We start from the raw sequence: 18,169 nt of genomic DNA on the forward strand, positions 1-18,169 counted from the left end.
TTTTAAAACTGTCTGTTCTGTCAGCTGGAGTCTATGCCTCTGCTTGATACTAATGACTCTGTTACGGTTTGTTAGTGATTGATGCTATTCTGACACTACTGTGCTTATGTTTAGACAGTAAAACAGAAAAAATGAAAAAGATAAATGTTTGAATCATGAAGTATAAGGATATCCTGTCAACAGACCTCTGTTTTCCCCCCACCCAAATAAGAATAAAATTCATTAAAAAAGTAACACCCGCAAAACAATATGAATAAAATATATCATCCCAAACATCTTCATTAAAATATTGTCTGGTATAAATGACAAGTTCATTAATGTAAAGTGCCTGCAGAGGTTTACTCTTCTACAGCAGGGGAAGGGTTCAAATGCATCTCCTTTCCTGCCTGGTGGCCCAGTCGCACTGCAATCTTGTCACCACAAGACGTGCCGGCATTCATCAGAACGCCGCAAAATGACGTGACCTCCGACCCTGTGACGCCTCCATCTGGAAGACACGTCGTTACCCCCTCCTTGTCTCTACCTAGAAGTGTGTTCAGCATCACACAGCTTGCCATGACACATAGACGTGTGCGCGCACACACACACACATGCAGCCCACAGCGCCTGCTGACTGACAAGAACTACAGACTGTTCAACTTCACAGACTCCATTTCAGATCTGCGGCAACTGACTGACAGCCTGCTGAGGGTTGGCTGCTGGCAGGCAACACATGCTTTATTTACCAACCAGCAGGGGTTTGCCAAGCACATTATGCATGTGATATGGGTAACCTTGAAGTCTATTTTAAATGGATTGAAATCATGTATTATATATAGTGTATATAAATACATGGCAATTTAGCAGATTTTGAGTGAAATTATGAACAGCAGTGGGTACTACGCTGTCCTTTAACTTTGCTTGACACTAAAAACAGACTTTTTTTAAATGTGTCCAGGTGTCTCACCTTTGCATAGCGTATCTGCAGTGCACCTGTGTCCAGTTGCTTGACCCTGGAGTCATGTGTGGACACTAAGACGCCGTCCTTCCTCCACAGGATGGTGGGTGTAGGGTTACCAGATGTCACACAGTTAAGAACAACCGTGCCATCCACAGCCACCGTCTGATTGGTTGGGCCTTGGCGGATGACTGGTGGCGGGCGGTCTGACACAACTGTGGAAGCAGGAAGGAAAATGGGCAATTATGTGGATGGCGCTAATCTGTGAAGGTTTCATGTGGTGTAGCGGGGAAAGAAAAGACACGGGATTCAGTCAGTTATATCCAGCTTGTGGGAGTAAACACACAAAAGGTATAGAACGGTGAGAATTGGGTAAACAAGCTTGTAACAATGAAAGAATGGGAAAACTGCAATGGTAGCAGGAGAGGAATTCAATTCAATTTTAAGAACTGGAAGCAATTTTCTAATCATTCAACAGCAGGAGTCCAACTTAGCCAAATAAAAACAGTGTAATTAAAATGAAAGCGGCTCAGATACTTCAGTCCTCTCGCTGCAGATCCACCATAAGACTAGCAGTATACATAAAAACGCTTGCAGCCAACAATTCCCTGGCCCATCCCCCTGCCATAAAACACCAAACAGGGAAAAAAGGCTTAAAAAAAAAAAACATCTAGCCAGAACAGACAAAGGTATTAGCATGAGGATGTTTAAACTCCTCCCTGTCTCACAGCCTGTAAACCCCGGGTGTTCAACACAAATCAAACAAAGACAGAGTAAAAGCGTGTGTTTGACAGAAAAAGGATGTAATGCACAAAAACGGCGGAAGACTTTAAATAATTTCTGCCGTTTGCGATTCATCATATTCCTACTATAGGTTTTCTGCCTCCCCCAGATTATCATTATTATTCATAGCACTATTGATGACCACTGCTGTCAGCCCCACTGATTTACTAGCAAGTTGCATTCAGTGAGAAGAACTCAAATTAATATCTAACACAGTGTAAAAGCAACACATAATGATATATGTATGTGTGCGTAGATCTTCAGAACCATGCTGTGGTGTAATCTGTGGGCTGCTTTGTCTTTGCTTTTGTGCCGGGGATGGTGCAATTACTAAAACACTGTCAGCATGACCTGTAATTACCAAATCTGCCTGCGGAGAAGTAGTGGCCTCAGAGCGGCCTGCTCACTTTAATAACTGTTATTATTATCCAGAGAGCACGACAGAATGAGAGAGAGAGGAGGACGTAGATTTGGAGCACGCCATTGTAGGTCTTAAATGAAGAAGGACATTTGTTAAATGAAGGGATGAATCTAGGTGTGTCATAGACAAACTAATAGCTGCCCAGATTACTGTGGGAATGGTGGAAGTGAAGCCAAGGTTAGTCCACCAGGCTTGTCAGGGATTGGCTAGAAGGGTAATTAGAGGACCCAATCCAGACCTCACCACATGGCTACAGTCTTCCAACAGTAGACAGCAGCAAGCCAGCCATGGAATACTGAAGGAGACTTTAGCCAGTGTGAAGCCAGCGAAGCCAAGTACTGCGCCACGGTCTGGGTGCACAGGCACCAGAGAGTCTCTACCTCTGACAGGAACACAACGAACTGGCCAGACCAGACCTCACAAACCTCACTTTGGATATTAATATGCTCTGAAGCAAAGCCACAGCATTACATTTGAACAGCATTATACCAATAAACCAAAGATTATCTGAAATTCCGAAGTATTATCCGACATATTCCTCTAAATGTCCTCCTAGTGTTCCTAATTCTCTCTCAGGCTTTGTTATATGCAAAAAGGGTGTTTAAAAAAAGTTTGCCTACCATCTGTGACCTCTAGCAGAGCCTTGGTGATCACACTGCCAGCAATGTTGAGGGCCTGGCAGCTGTAGTATCCCCCATCTGAGCGCACAGCATCAGTGATGGTCAGATCCCCAGTCTGAGACACTGAAAACCGACTGGAGGGTTGAGGAGGTTGATAGGAGAACAGCAGGTTCTAGAATGGATGAAAAAGGATTACATGTGGTCACCATTTTAGTATTTCCTTGAGCAAATCAACTGGACAGATGGAAGATTTCATTCTAAAATGATAGCCAATCATGTGAAATAAGCTTACAAATAGTTATTTACAAAGCTTTTTGAGATGAAAACTTTTACTGCAGTTTATTTTATTTACCTGACTGCCTTCCCGCTGCCAGAAAATGGCCGGTTGTGGGTTTCCAGTGGCCTCACACTGGAAGGTGACAGTTCTGCCAACTCCAACCACCTGGTTCTTCGGTCTTACCACAAATGCTGGCGGTACTGGAGGACAGCCATGAAAATGGTTAGCCAATGAATAGACAAACACACTACTGCCTATTACATTTATCACAGTATTATAGTTACAAGAGGGTCTGAGTTCTATGAATAGAAGACAAAGGAAATGTAAGCGCAGGCCAATGTGCTTGTATTTAATCTGTTATTGAATCCGGCTCGTTTTCAAAACTTTACATGATGTGTGCACAGCAGATCAAACAGTATGCTGATCAAATGCAAAAATGCAAGCATATTATTGTTGTAATGAATAGAAAAAACAAGGCTCACTCCTGTGCCCCTCATTTGCATGGGCAAGGGCATGGACCATTAAAATTTACATGGAAATGGGGAATAAATTTAAGCCATCTGTCCATGCTGACACCCTCCAGTAGTGCAGACCTCAACCACAATGCCATATCCATGCATGTTAATGACAAAGTCCATCTCAGACAAAGTGTGGTGACACAGACCAATGTCACATGGTGACACTAGTCTCAGTCTGTGAGGACAAATAACCTGTATGTAGAGGTCGAGAGGCAGCCCAGTTTACGCTTTTAATATCAAAAGTGCTGTGGATATGCCCTCAAATGATACAACTCTGCACACATTTTCATATTTTTTACACAGTGGCTGTATAATACATAAGAAAAGCAATCTGAAAACTGTCACTTGAAATACAGAAATAATTTGTCCATGAATAAGATGGGGTTTGGTAATGCATAAAAGGGGGAAATAATAGAATGAAATGGTGCAGCTTTACCTTGGAGGCCCAAGCTGAGTGTACTTTTTTTTTTTTTTTTTACCCATTAATGTCCTTTTGCCACTGTTGCCCGTGACAACTGAAACATGAGTGCTGATTGGATGGTGGAGAGGTGATGTGAGGAGAATGGAGGGGGGTTGTGACAGCTTCCTGTCTCTGTCAGGGCGGTGAATAGGTGACGGGTGACATTTCAACTTACCAGACACAACTAAAAAGGAAACAAAAACACAACAACAACCCAAAGGTGAATAAATAAATATTAAACAGCATGACACAAAGAGGAGAGACAAGGAAAACAATGTGATGTCCACATGTACAAATAATCATGCCATCATCAGTAAAACATGTCATATTTCATACTTCACTCAAACCCTAGGGACCACACGATAACATGCAAAGAATAATTCCTGTGAATGAGTCAGAAAGGCATTGAAATGCATCTGATTCAATGTGATTTTAATTTGGGAAGGTGTTCAAGGACAGGAAAAATGGCAGACTAAGTGAAATAAAAAGGCACAGCGATATGAAGCACACAGAGCAGATGTTTTATGCTCAGCAACATCAAGCTTTGTTTATCCTTTTTCCTCTTGTTCCAGGTGTTGTGTGAAGGTGAACATCCCTACACCCTTAATGAGGTTTAGAGCACCCTTAGGAATGGCTACACCAGTCTCTTAAATGTAGCCTTGCAAATGTACCCCGGGACTATAAAAACACAAGGTGAATGTTAACTGTCACTCTCCGGTCATAAATCTCCCCCAGCCAATCACTCACCTTATCTAATCTGTCTGCTTCAACGGCTCCCTCGGAAACATAAACGCTGTCAGTCAGAGTAATGACCAACCTCTTCCTCCTCCCCCTGCCTATCGCTGGCCTTTAAAATGCAAATAGCACGCACATCAAACAAACCTAGAAGACGCTCAGCACTATCCATGTGCGAGATGCTCCAGGAACACACAGTAATGTGAACATACACAACACCCCCTTCACCTTGCAACGCTTCCACACACCCATTCATGTGTGTCTAAGCCTTTAATTAGGTAACCCTACCTCTCCCATGCTGCTGTGATCACAATTGTGGACCTGGTGGGAGAGGAGATCTTTAAACCTGACCTGGCTACTTTGTTGTGAGCTTTCTTCTGGCTCACAGAGCAGAGGTTAGTCTATCGATAAGCTGATCAGAGCAGCCGAGGAAAACACACCGAGCACTGTGGCATCCAGCCCAATAGGAGGCAGACTATGTACCGAAGACCACAGCAGAGATATTTATAGGGGTTTGATCGAGGCTGCTGTTCAGTGGGCCTGTCATCAACACAAGACTCAGGCTGCATGCAGAGGATTTGGCCTGATTAATAGCAGCTCCCACTGGGAGATGTACATCATACTTTATTCTGTCCCTCGCTGAGATTTTGTATTCTGTACATGAGCCGAAGTGGAGATCTCACAACAACAGGCAAATATTTATTATCACAGGTTTTGGTATTTATTATAACTCGAACTGCACACACAAAGCCGGCGGGAAAGTTCCTCTCATTCACTCTGTTTTGGCACCAGTTCCAAGTCTCCTTCCAGACCCTTTACATGGGTTATTAGCAGCGCTGCTCTAGGGACCACCATTGCATTCATGACCTTTCTGCACATAAATCATGGCTAAGGACAAACTTAACCAGCTCAGAAATAATAACACATCGACTTTTTTAAAATTCTGTGCACTACAATGTGAAACAATGTTTAAATTCCATACTGCATAAACATTGTCCCCATGCCCACTGTAGTGTGTTTTTTTCTAATTCTTAAACCTTATAGATTTTGTATTTTCATAACTTAATGAATAGCTGAACAAACTATCTCAGGACTACATTCTCAAGTGGCTTAGATTAGCTATTTTACAATCAATGTATAAATAGAGCTGGTGACTTGGCCAATTCTGTGTTTCTTCCATCAATCAAATGAATATTTCACTTGACATATTTATAAGACCAGAGGAGCTGTAGCAGACTGACAAACACATGTGTAAGACAATAATTCACTGATTAAGTTAGTAATGAGAGCAGAGCGCATTGAAAGAAAAATAGCCCCAGGCGCCACTTTCACAATGTCGTCATTGTTCGCTGACAATCCCACCACAGAAAGCGTGAAAATCTCCCCGTCCATACAGAACAGCATTCTTCTCAGAAACTGTCCCGCTCTATAATAGATTAGCTTTGAAGGCCAGTATCTTTAATACTGCGTGTCTCGTTATAGTTCTAATATTTTTTTTGTTCAATCAGCTGCAATGATAAAGACATTTCATAATGACATTGTAGGAAATGACTTCTACATTGAACCGTTTTTTAAATCCAGTTTTAATTAAACTGGTTTTATCTTACATTTACACATGACCACACAATTAGAAGAAAAACTTCAATTCAAAGAATATTTATATTCATTTCATTTCAGCCTTATATGCCCCTTTACTTTTCAGGCTTAGCAATATTGCCCTACTTTGAGTTTTGATTCAGGGCAACAGCAATGCCCACTGAACCCACAGGCTAAACGACTGCCCCCCATAATGCTGTTGTCTTCAGTACTATAGCGGCATCTTACTACCTATACATCATTTACTCTACTTTGGCCTGCTCAGACCTACAATTACCCAGCTTTTCTTTCCATTCCTGTGCCCACATCTGTAATTAGAAGCATGTCATTTCCGGGCGTGGGACTGTGGCCTGCTAGTCTTTAATTAGCTGGACTACTCAGTGGCCACAACCTCGATGGCCTCCTCGTGTCCTGGTCTGAATAAAAGTCATGAAATTCAAGGATAAATGGAAATGATTCTTAGAACTTGGGTTTAGGCATCAGCCATCGTTGGATTTAACCATAGCATTAGCTCAAGGAGTCATATGATTTAAATTACATGCTATTCACCTGGTGTTACACTTGGAGAGAAAAAATTGGTTTCTAACTCTGTGGAGGTGGTTTTTCTTTGTAGTTTAAGTGTTTTTTTGTACCTTTCTAACTCTTATAATATGTGGGCAAACAGTAATGTATTAAAAGAGGGTCAGGGCTTTGCTTCTCTCCTTCTCCACACAGCAGGGAACTGGCCCGAGGTTAAGACATTTAATTTCCACTCAGGACAGGAGAGGTTTTAGAATTTCAAATATGACCCTTGCTCAGGAGAACAGCTTATTGAACTGGTGCATCAATGCTGTTCCCTTTCATTAACTAAGCTTTCATCAGGGAGAGAGAAAGAATGAAAAAAGGCAATAAGAGAAGTAGATTTATTGACGGGTTTATTGGCAGGTGTGCCTAATCTTGCTCCTCAAACCAATCTAAAGATCGCTGTCTTGTGGAGAAAAGCAAGAAATAATTGCAAAGGGTAGCCATGTGAGGATGAAGTATCTTTTTTTAAACATGTGGGGGTTGGCAGAGGAATAGAATTGCCTTGTCTCCTTAAATCTCGGCTATGCAGACTGCTGGTAGTGACATTAATATGACTGACCTCACTGGAGAATTCTTTCTCCCCCTCTATCCTCTTCACCACAATTGCCCCCAGCCCCAAATCCCAACCTGTTCTGCATCATTGGTGAGGCACCTCCATGACCAACATACTCACTGCCCTTCCATCCAACACCACTAAGCTCCCCCCTCCTTCCCACCCGTCTTGTCTCACCCGACTCTCAGCATTCCCCCTTAGTTTGCCGTTAAATGGTCTCTGTGTTCCTCTGATTCTCAGGAGGGTTTGGGGGGTGATCCCAGCCCCCAATTCCTCTGAATGGTTTCTTTCTGAATGTTCATACTCTGTGACCAGCTGCTTTATATTCCAACTGTGTTAATAAGACATCCAGTAGAGACGGCTACTGGAGGCACTGAGATATTCCATATTTTCACAAATACTATTGTACATCTTAAAATGTGAAGGAAGACAGGCCTCCGGAGTAATGCCACTTGTATAGGGCAAATGAAATCGATTACAGCCGAGCTCCCATGTGCTCTCTACAGCTGTTATGGATTTTTGCGTTTTGTTTTATTAGAAATCAATCAGCTAATTGAGAGAGAATAGCTGAAAGTGATGACCATGTGGCGCTAAAGCTGAAGACCATTATTGCACCGTAGCTGGGCTAAACTGCATTTAAATCAGGCAGCACAATAACCCAAAATGGAAATGAATTCAGAATAGCTGTCCAAGGGGCCATGAATAACATATTTGTAGGACTACAGGAGTATTTTGTCTTACCGTGGACAGTGAGCGTAGCTGATGCCTCCGCCTTGCCCACCATATTTTCTGCCACACATGTGTAGGAGCCCACATCAGCAGAGACCAGACGACGGATCTTCAGGGTGTGGTCCTCGCGAATTTCATACCTAGATTAAAACAGGTACTCATATATCACATGTTGTCAAAGACAAAAACAGTTGCAGACAAAGACAAAAGCGAGGGTGGATCAAACAAAGACAGGGAGTGTGTGACTTAGGCAGGTATTGTGGGATGAAAGGGGACCAGTTGATGAGTCAGACCTTCCTTTCGGCAGATCACCATCATCTTTCCTCCAGCGAACAGTGGGAACTGGATCGCCACGGGCCTCACACCTGAACTCTACGCTTTGGTCCACTAACACCACCTGGCTACTCGGGCGACGGACAAAGCTGGGACGCTCTGCAGAGATGAAAAAGAGCACGTAAATGAACACACAGCAGTCCTTCAATCATGTTTTTTTTAATAGAGCTGAAGCTTTGATTCCATAAAAAAAAACATAAAAAAATCTCAGATCCGTCCAAAAAAAACAAAAAAAACAACTAAAAATAAATCACAGTGGAGAAAGTTTAAAAACAAAAAAAGAAAAGAAAAGGCAAAAACAGTCGTTTTGTATTTATTTAAACCAAGGTGTCAGTGTTCATGCTAATATAATCTCTCATTATTATTCAGTTTCTAGTACGTGTCAGTTCAGTAAATGAGTTTTCTGATTTGCCTTCCTCTGCTGTTCACCATTTTCTCTCTTTTTAGTGCAACTTCCCTTTACTTTGCCCTACTTTACCAGATAAGCGGCACCACAAAGATTCAATGTAAGCTTACATTGAATCTTTGTGGTGCCGCTTATCTGGTAAAGTAGGGCAAAGTAAAGGGAACTTGACTTGACTTTTGAAAGTCAAATTGCTTGGGAAATCAATTTAGAGCACCTGCATGTGCCCAAATATTGATGTTTGGTGCTAGAGTATTTTTATTTGTAAATCCATCATGGATCCAAGCTATAGCAATATTTGAATCCCACCCCAACAAAGATAGACACCTATAAGACAAAATCCAGTATACTATAGAAGCCAGATGGTATATACCACTCTCGGTCCGACTCTCTCTGCTCAACAAGTCACAAAAGTAAAAAAAAAAAAAAAAAAAAATTATATTAGTAATTTATAATATTGAAAAATAAGAAATTCATATCTCTTAGTCTTAACACATTCCATCAGATGGGACATGGTGAATGGACTGGTTCTTATATAGTGCTCTTCTACTCGAGCAGGCAATGCACTTTTTATATAGGTCTCATTCAGCTTCTATCTAACATTCACATACACACCCGATTAATGCATTTGAGTAACTCTGGGTTCATTATCCTGCCCAAGGATACTTTGGCAAACAGACTGGAACATCCAGGGATGAAACCACCAACATTCCAATTAGTAGATGACCTGCTGTACCTCCTGAACCACAGCCACATACCATGGTTAGTTGTTGTTGTTGTTGTTTTTTAATTTATTTAGAAAGAGGGGCAATACATATTAATGAACATTTAAACAAATGTAAGTTGTAAGGACAACTAAGAACTTAAATGAAGAATTTCTTGATTATGACACTCAGAAAAGTAGAAGGAGTAGGTAGCCCTTATGTATTCTGAGTTTATTTCACTGTAATTTTCTTATCTTGACAAGGTTTCTGGGGAAAGGAAATAAAGGAAGTGAAGAAGATGATGCTAAAAATCAGGAGTCTGGACATGTTCTGTGCTTAGGCCAGAGAGAGTCAGGGTCAGAGGTCAGTGACGGTGAAACAAGATGCAGCTGGTTTGCAGGGAAGCTGCAGAGAACAGCCTGAGATTCATAATGAAGTGTGAGATTGGAGGTAATCTCACACTTCATCTGATAAAGGTCAGTGACACCATTTAGTAACCTGGGAGGGAGACGATCATAGCTTAACATCTGGACCTTTGTTTTTATTCTGCAGGCCAAAAAAAAGAAAAGTGTGTGGCTGTTGCATGTTTTGGGGGTAGCATTAGAAGCAGAAAAATAGACAAAAATCTGAGGTACATACCAAGCACTGTAAGTTCAGCTATTTCGCTTTCACGTTCTCCAACCATATTTGTGCCGACGCACACATACTTCCCAGCATCGCTTTTCCGGGCATTTGTAATCATCAATTTCCCTCCACGTATCTGTGAAAGCAGAAGAGAAGGTGATAGGCTTTGTATGGAGAGAAAAATGGCAATATTAGTCTGAGAGACACTTGGGACTTGTTGTTGACACACAGAAAACAGCAAAGCCCAAACATTAGGAAACATTTCCTGATTGCACTCAAGAATTCCAGCGAGCATTTATGCACCAAAAGCCCATTACAACACCGTGATAAAATGCACTCACAAACATATAATGGCTTGATGGGAAAGAGGCTTTTCACTGGGTTTTTGCTTTGAGCTTACGGAGACACAGTCCAACCGGATGACTTTAGTCTTTAGTTGTTTTATGCCGTTTGCAGTCATATTGAACTTGACTCTAAGCCACTATCAGCTGACCTGTTTCTCGCCAAGCTAAAGAATACTTTTCAAATCCAGCAGAACCACAGCTCACTGAGGCACCTGAGGCATTTTTTTATTATTTTTTATGTACGTTCATACAACTACAAGTGAGAGCAAGTGGACGTTCATTCAAGCACACATGAACTACATACACGTATACACACCCACACACAGAGGAGAAAATGTGTTTGTCCAGGTGAATGTCATGTCTGTTATTTCCCAGGGCTTTGATTACAGGCCAGAGGAGATGCTTTGTTCTCAGGCAGTCGGAAAAGCAGTCCTGGTCCCAGCACAGGCCCCTCAGCCCTTCTCTCTGCTGACAACCGTGCCAGTCAGCAGAGATACACACAATAGCACGGTGCACGGTGATCTCTGTGCCCTGATAAAGCTTAAGGTTTTAAATGCACACATCAGCCTGCAAGACCAGGACCACCCTCTGCAAGCATGTAATGGATAGCTTCATTAGGGAACACCTGACAGAGAACTTGACACACAATATTGCAACAATCTGCTTCAGCCATGACCACCGTGTTAAGCCCAGTTACACATGTAGTCACATGCGTGCTAGGGCATCTCATCTATACCTCAAACAGCGTGTTTTCATCTGTTTTTGTAAAGTAGTTGCAATAAGTTTAACTTTCTTGAAGGACAACTTTGGACAGCAGACACATTCTTCTGGTTCTGCGGCATTCCTCGGCCCTTCACCCCTGATTAATATTCATGGTAAAGCAGGAGGCAGAGGGACTTGAAGAGGCTTGGAAGCCTGGCTTATTTAGGGCACCCTGTGGTGCTGGAGGGGTTTGAAGTATCATTATGTTACTGTTTGTTTGAGGAAAGGCTTAACAGCTAAAACACTGTGACACTCACAAAGGCCCAAGGTCAGGGCAGACCATGCAGCAGAGAAAGAGGGGGTGTACTGTTGGTTCCACAGGGCTTTGACATGAGGAACCACTTAAGGCCCCTGTTCCCTCTATCCATATCCTTACCTCTGTGAGTCTGTGGCAGTTTCCCATTCTCTGCAGGCATATTTGGAGTGCCAGAGCAGCAGGGACTCTGAGAGCTGGCTAAAGTAAATGAATGTAGCAGCGGCCCTCTTTTTTTTCCTGCATGCATATCCTCTCAACACAACACAGTGCAGCACACTGGCTGCTGAAAGCCCCAACAATCTGACCATTATCCCTGCAGTAGAGGGAGATGGCACTATCCTGTTGCCTTTTGTCTCATGTCATTTGGCAATGCTGATAATGCAAAAGCCCCCCATTCAGCACCAACTCTGTTGGTATTCACACAGCAGTTCATTTTCCAGGCCGATAATTAGCCACAACTACAGCACAAAACGAGAAGGACAATGTGCTGCATTTTGGCCATTTATGATGCTGCCGGCAGACTCTCTCTCTAACGAGACAATGGTCTAGGCTTAAATACTGGCATTTTCTCTTTTTCTATTTAGTTGTCCCTCCCTTATTGTTCCTGGAAGACCATTTAGACAGAGTTGAGAGGGATGTGGCCAGCTGCTGCTAGTGGCACAGCAGCAGGGTAACTTACTTTTTATGGCTGTGGGAAACCTTTTGCATGAAGTCATGAATATATGTGAAATGGCGCACAAAGTAGGGACGTATACAATATCAGGCAGGTGGTTTTAATGCCGTGCTGGATCCATGTGTGTCACGGCACGCAGTGTGCAGTAGGTGTTTACGTATAGCTGGCTAAAATAGATAGCACACAGAAGAATTCCGTGCGCTCTCTCTTCCTTTCTGGAGTTAATTCCCTCCTTTTTAAGCTATATCCAGTAAATCCAAGCCATCCCAAACCCAGTATAAAGTGCAGTGCAGAGAGAAAATCCCCACTGCAGGTGGTTTGGGACCTTGCTCTGATCAACAGTGATCACCAAGGAGACTGCACGTTTAAGCATGCTGCATGGTGGGAGAAGTGGATTGAAACAAACATAACAATGCAGACTAGATGGGGTGGGGTTTGACGAGCTCAGCTGTTCATTACATTAAAAAGACCTCTGCTTCTCCCTCTATGGTCATTCATTGCAACCAAATTTACTATACCATAAACAAGCTTGCCGTATGATTTTTCTATTTCTAATACAACTTGATCTGTTAACATCTGTCACCACAGTTGATTACACATATTCCGATTGCCATTCATGACGTCTGGCGCTACTTTTAAAATGGTCATTTGGGAACACTCAATCTGTACGGTTTTGTACTTGACAGGAAGTTTACAGTGAGCAACACCAGCTGGTCCAGACTGTTTTTAGTTCCTCAGAAGGCCCAACATTGCTCCAAGCTACAAGGACACAACTGAGTCATCAAGCAGCAGCATTGAAAACGTTTACTCAGAGAATTTCATCCAACAGCAGACAAAAGTCATAGCTTCCACTATTCTGGGTGTAAAATCAGTATTATTGCAGAAACAGGAACAGTTTATCCGTGTTGTTCTTAAATAGGCACAAACATGATTAGGTGGAAGAACGTGTGTGTGAGGCATGCATGACACGGAGATGAAACAGGACTGCTTTATCTTCAAAGTATGAGGTAGTCCAGTAGATAATAACCAAAACTGAAAGGGTAAAGGATGACAGAGATTAACATTCCTTTTATTTTACAGAAGATCAAATGCTGAACATGAATAGTTTTGATGTCAGTTTAAGGAGAGAACACTATCTGTGATGCAACAGCGGGCAAAGATAGCTGCTGTGCATACAATGGCCAGATATGCACTATTTGAATGAGCAAATACTACACTAAATTCCTCCAGTCAACAAGGTCCACTGTGTAGTGAAATTTTTGTGCTCCTCAGTGACAACTGACTAAACTCAGAGACAGATATGATTTAATTCTCTTTAAACCAGATTATGCGCTTGTTTCTTTCAATTATGCTGTGCAGCGTCCAGATTTCCTGAATGTGCGGCTTAGGAAAAAAAACTGAGAAAGAACAGCTACACTGTTAAAGAGCTTGGGACTCAATATATCCAACCTCAACTCACCCTCGCTGTGCAAAACTGTGTTCAGTCATGAACAGCTCTCCGCTAAAGATAGCCAGCAGCGATAAATCACAATTCTGACCTGCCCAGAAAGTTTTATTTTATTGTGCACAAGTAGCCCAGGCTGGTTTTTCAGCGACAGACTGCAGACATACTGAGTGGAACATCTTTATTAGTAGCTTATATTTATTATCTGGGCAAGATTAGATTTTCCACGACTGTACAGTGAAGTTCAGCACTTTGTCAGCACTTGGGGGGCCAAATTCTTTGATTGCCTAAAAATTGTACAATGTGCAGCCAGAATCTTAAAATCCATCTAGTCAGATTGTTAAAATGTGATCCAGGCGCACTACTAACTACTGCCTACTCACTGCCTGCTTATGTTAGCCAACTGCTGAGTTTGACTTACTTCTAACGAGCGCAGTATAATTAAACCCAAGTAAAAATCTCCTGCTCAAGAACAATTACTACAGACACAAACTTGTGTTTGCCACAAAGTGTTTAAGCTAGGGATAATCAAGAAACATCTTCAGTAAGCAAGCATGTAGAGCTGACTGATACTGTTGTGCTGGCCTGGGTGCTATTTTAATTAAACTGAATAATTGGTGGTTTGGTTGTAAATGCAGATAGTTGTTGTTTTGATTCTGCAGTCAGTCCTGCTGCTGCTGAGTGCAACTTTCTTCGATTCCAGTCAGCTCATTTCTCCCCTCCTGATCTACACTTCTCCTGGTTGATTTCACCAGTAGGCCATCCCTAATCAATGCAATGCTGCCAGCTAATGGAGCAAGACTAATTCCATACCTCAGTTATTAAGTGCAGAAGGCATCAAGATTGGGTATTTTGGGTTTGGGAATTGCTATTTGTGAATAATGAGCCGAACAAATCAATCTTTCAACAAACGCTGAGGTGGTGGTAATGACTTGACCTAGAGTACTAGGTCATTCTCTCTCATAGATTTAAACAGACATATACAAAGCAGTCTCTAAGCTTCAGCACATGTCAGCGATAACAGTTACTTACAGTGATTCTCTCATCTCTGTCATCAATATTCACTCCATCTTTTTTCCATGATATGGTGGGTTCAGGATGTCCACGAGGAGGTTGACACTCCAGGACTGCCGGCTCCCCCGCAGCCACAATCACATCTGCAGGATTTTGTCTGAAGTCGTCACGTAGAACTACGAGAAAACACACAAAAAAGGGAAACATTTAATGAAATGCTAAAATGTTTCCCTCTGGGGATGGTATGAAAAAGAAAGAACGAAAGAAGCACGCTATTGAGGTGTGTTTTTTTTTTTTTAAAAACAACAACAACAACAAAAAAACAACACTTTAAGTCAAGTTGTCTTAACACACAAAACTGGCTCTGCATCAAATGACAAAATGTTGAGCATATCTCGCTTCTGATTTACTCCATGCAGAGGATCATTGTGTACTAAAGAGTGTGTCTGTTATTGCATCTTCATCTCTCCTTGACCTTTCATATTTAGATATTCTGAATTCATGCACCCATTCTATTTTAACATGCTTGAAAGCCTGCCGTAGATCACTGCCACTCCTGTCTTTTTGATTTCCCCTGCTGGAGTGCTTTAAAATAGATGACACAGCCATGGATTTTGATTTTTTTTGGATACACGAGTTCCACTGTTTGTCATTTAATTATTTCTTGTGGAGAGTAATTTGATAACGAATAGATGTGGAGGTTTTAAAATATGAACTGAGTAGTTCTGTATACGTGGCTGCACCTAAAAATCATTAGTCTTTGCCTCCCTGCCTAATCAGACTAGTAGATTAATATCATTAATAAGTGGACGTCGCAACAAAGTAGATCAATGCAAATCCACTTTCTGAGAGGCAGACAAACTTCATATCAATGAGCTCATAATGTGCAGTGTTAAAGATAAACTGGAGGTTTATTGAGCGGAGAGAAGGTTATGAAAAAGCAACAAGCTCCTTTTGGCAGACAGTGTGTGCCAGTAATCATGTTTCCAGCTCCAATGCATATATACATATAAAATATATAAAAACAGTGTCTGTATCCTGAAATTCAGGCCACACACAGAGTAGGGAAGATCAAGGCACTGTGTGCGTGTGCATTGCTATCTGTAGGTAAAACCTGGAAATTATGTGCAAGTTGTTCTGTCTGCATTTTGAGGATAAAAGTTGCACTTTAGCTATCTTTTTGTCTCAGGCTCCTTAGCTTGCTCTAAAGTCACCGAAGGACCCCTCACCTACTGACAGCCTACAAATTCCTGACTAAACCCTTTAAGCACTTAATTGGTCATTGGCAAGCCCAGATACTGCTCTCTGTTTCTTGTAACACTGAGTATTCAGTCCATTAAAAGGAACTTTGTTTTAGAGGAAGATGGCCTGTAATGGCTTCCACAGTCCTGTTGCCTAATCACACCCACGCCTCCCCAGAAGCATCTAAATTCCAAAGCATGCGGCAGCATTTATCAGAAACAAAGCAAAAGGATTCACTGGATATTTTGTGAGTTATTTGCCATTGCACCATCAAGAGAAGGCATGGGTCCGCAGATCTATACACACTGTGCTGTATACAGTTGAAAGGCAATTACGTGTGTAACTCCCTAACTTTTCAGCCTCTCACTCTAATTCATCTCACACTCAGCAGTGCAGCTGTGGGCCGAGTTCATGCTGTATGGTTAATAGCAGATCGAGTCATTCAGGAATGTAAACACCAAACATCCGATCCATTAGAGCACCAGCTCCATCTGAAGAAACTGTCTCTGTTTGTATCAGCAAATCCAGCTTGTCCTTAAGAGGATTATTGTAAAAGTCAACCTAATGTACCAAGGTATAAATATGCTGCATCAGTTGGAGACAGTGATTGATACTGATCAAGAATCTGTACATTGAAGATATGAGGGAAATCATATTTTTCCTTTGAGGTAAATACAGTCTTTCAGTGCCAGGGAGCTAATATTCACAGGCATCTGTCCCTCTGGAAAATAAAGAATGATATGCTCGGAGGAAAAGAGGGAAAAACGATGCTATATTGACTTGTTGGAGGCCCGAGGGAGAGCTGGCATCATTCAGTGTTTACACCAACAGTGCAGTGAACCCCCCCCCCCCAACGGCACTCACGGCCTTTCTCCACCTCCAAACCAACACCTCTTTGTTATAAACACAGCTGAGTGCAGCACAGCAGACAACGCTGAACATCTGCGTAGTGGAAAACAAAATCCTCTGGGATTGAGGAGGAGTGAGCAAGAGGGAGACAGAGGCAGCCAGACAGTCTGTGAGATCGACAGACAGACCGAAATCTGGATGGGGTACAAAGCCCCAACTCTATCCCCAGAAGCCCCATCAGATCTGGATCTGGGGCTGTGGCAGAATCATTTTGCCTGCCCCCTCCAACTCATGTAAATAAAAGATCCAGTATTGCTCCTTCCTGTATTCACATATATCTCTGCTCGCCCCTTACAGCTCCTGTTTTGGGACCCAGAATTCTGGTGGGGGGAAGTGATGCAAGGCGCTCACACTACGTGCTGTCCTGTAAGTGTGTGCGGTGCAGTCTGTATCTGTGTTTGGGATAATGAGCCTACTCTACCATTCTGTCTCTCTAGTGAGCCTGCAGCTGTCCCCTTGCAGATAATATTTCCTGGGCTATTAACAGAGGGGCCAAACTCGGTGTGTGTGTGTGTGTGTGTGAGAGAGAGAGAGAGAGAGAGAGGAGTGTATGCGTGTACATAGAGATTTTCAGTTTGTAGCTTAATATGTGGAAATGAGCCAAAGTCACAGGTCCCAGCATGAAGACGCCTCTTTGTCCGTCCTGGATTTGCACAAATATGCTGATGATGGGATGGAACAGAGTGGATATCCGGACCTGGACAGATATCAATACGCTTTGTCAAGGTAAAGGGATGCATTCTGCCCTGCATTTCCTCTTTTCAGGAGTGGAAGAACAAAACATGTTTTACCTCACCTGGCTGACATGGCTTGCTGCAAGACAAATTGCTGACTATGCATAAAAAAGGGGGAAAAAATCATTCATCAAAGCAGAGTCTTAGCTTGTAGTGGCAAACATCTGTTGGGCTATATTGTACTGTATAATAAAGCTGTCTCCAGGTCCACAGTAGCAAATTGGAGCTGTGTTGAAGCTAATGCAATTAGCTGCCATCATTTCTTGCATTCAAACCCTCCTTTAAAGGTCAGCTGAGATGGCTGCTCTCAGTTCTGAAAACTAACAGGTTCATCACCCCCATAAGCTATCCCCTGTCCACACACACACACACACACACACACACACACACACACACGCTCATTCACACACATAAACACACACTCTTTTCCTCAGGAAATTGAAAACAGATGTTTAAATGTCAAATTAAAATGAGATTCCCGTGCTGCCCTCCAACATTAATGAAAATGAAGACTTAATGCCACACACCAGTCTG

General features: G+C 42.4%; 1 protein-coding gene across 7 annotated transcripts in view; it reads right to left on the bottom strand.

Moving 5' to 3' along the window:
• The window catches only part of robo1 (roundabout, axon guidance receptor, homolog 1 (Drosophila)), a 222,821-nt gene that overhangs the window by 27,118 nt on the left and 177,534 nt on the right, over window positions 1–18,169 (bottom strand). For 5 of the 7 annotated variants that reach the window (XM_026191737.1, XM_026191735.1, XM_026191731.1 and 2 more), the window contains 8 exons: window positions 14,769–14,926; window positions 10,273–10,393; window positions 8,487–8,625; window positions 8,206–8,333; window positions 4,192–4,200; window positions 3,114–3,238; window positions 2,762–2,933; window positions 947–1,152 (listed from right to left, as the gene is read on the bottom strand). In XM_026191737.1, the coding sequence (XP_026047522.1) occupies window positions 947–1,152; window positions 2,762–2,933; window positions 3,114–3,238; window positions 4,192–4,200; window positions 8,206–8,333; window positions 8,487–8,625; window positions 10,273–10,393; window positions 14,769–14,926 (1,058 nt within the window). The remainder of the gene's footprint in view (window positions 1–946; window positions 1,153–2,761; window positions 2,934–3,113; window positions 3,239–4,191; window positions 4,201–8,205; window positions 8,334–8,486; window positions 8,626–10,272; window positions 10,394–14,768; window positions 14,927–18,169) is intronic. The other 2 variants (XM_026191733.1, XM_026191730.1) reach the window with 1 other exon arrangement.

Source organism: Astatotilapia calliptera, chromosome 14 (genome assembly GCF_900246225.1).
Source record: "Astatotilapia calliptera chromosome 14, fAstCal1.2, whole genome shotgun sequence".
NCBI lineage: Eukaryota > Metazoa > Chordata > Actinopteri > Cichliformes > Cichlidae > Astatotilapia > Astatotilapia calliptera.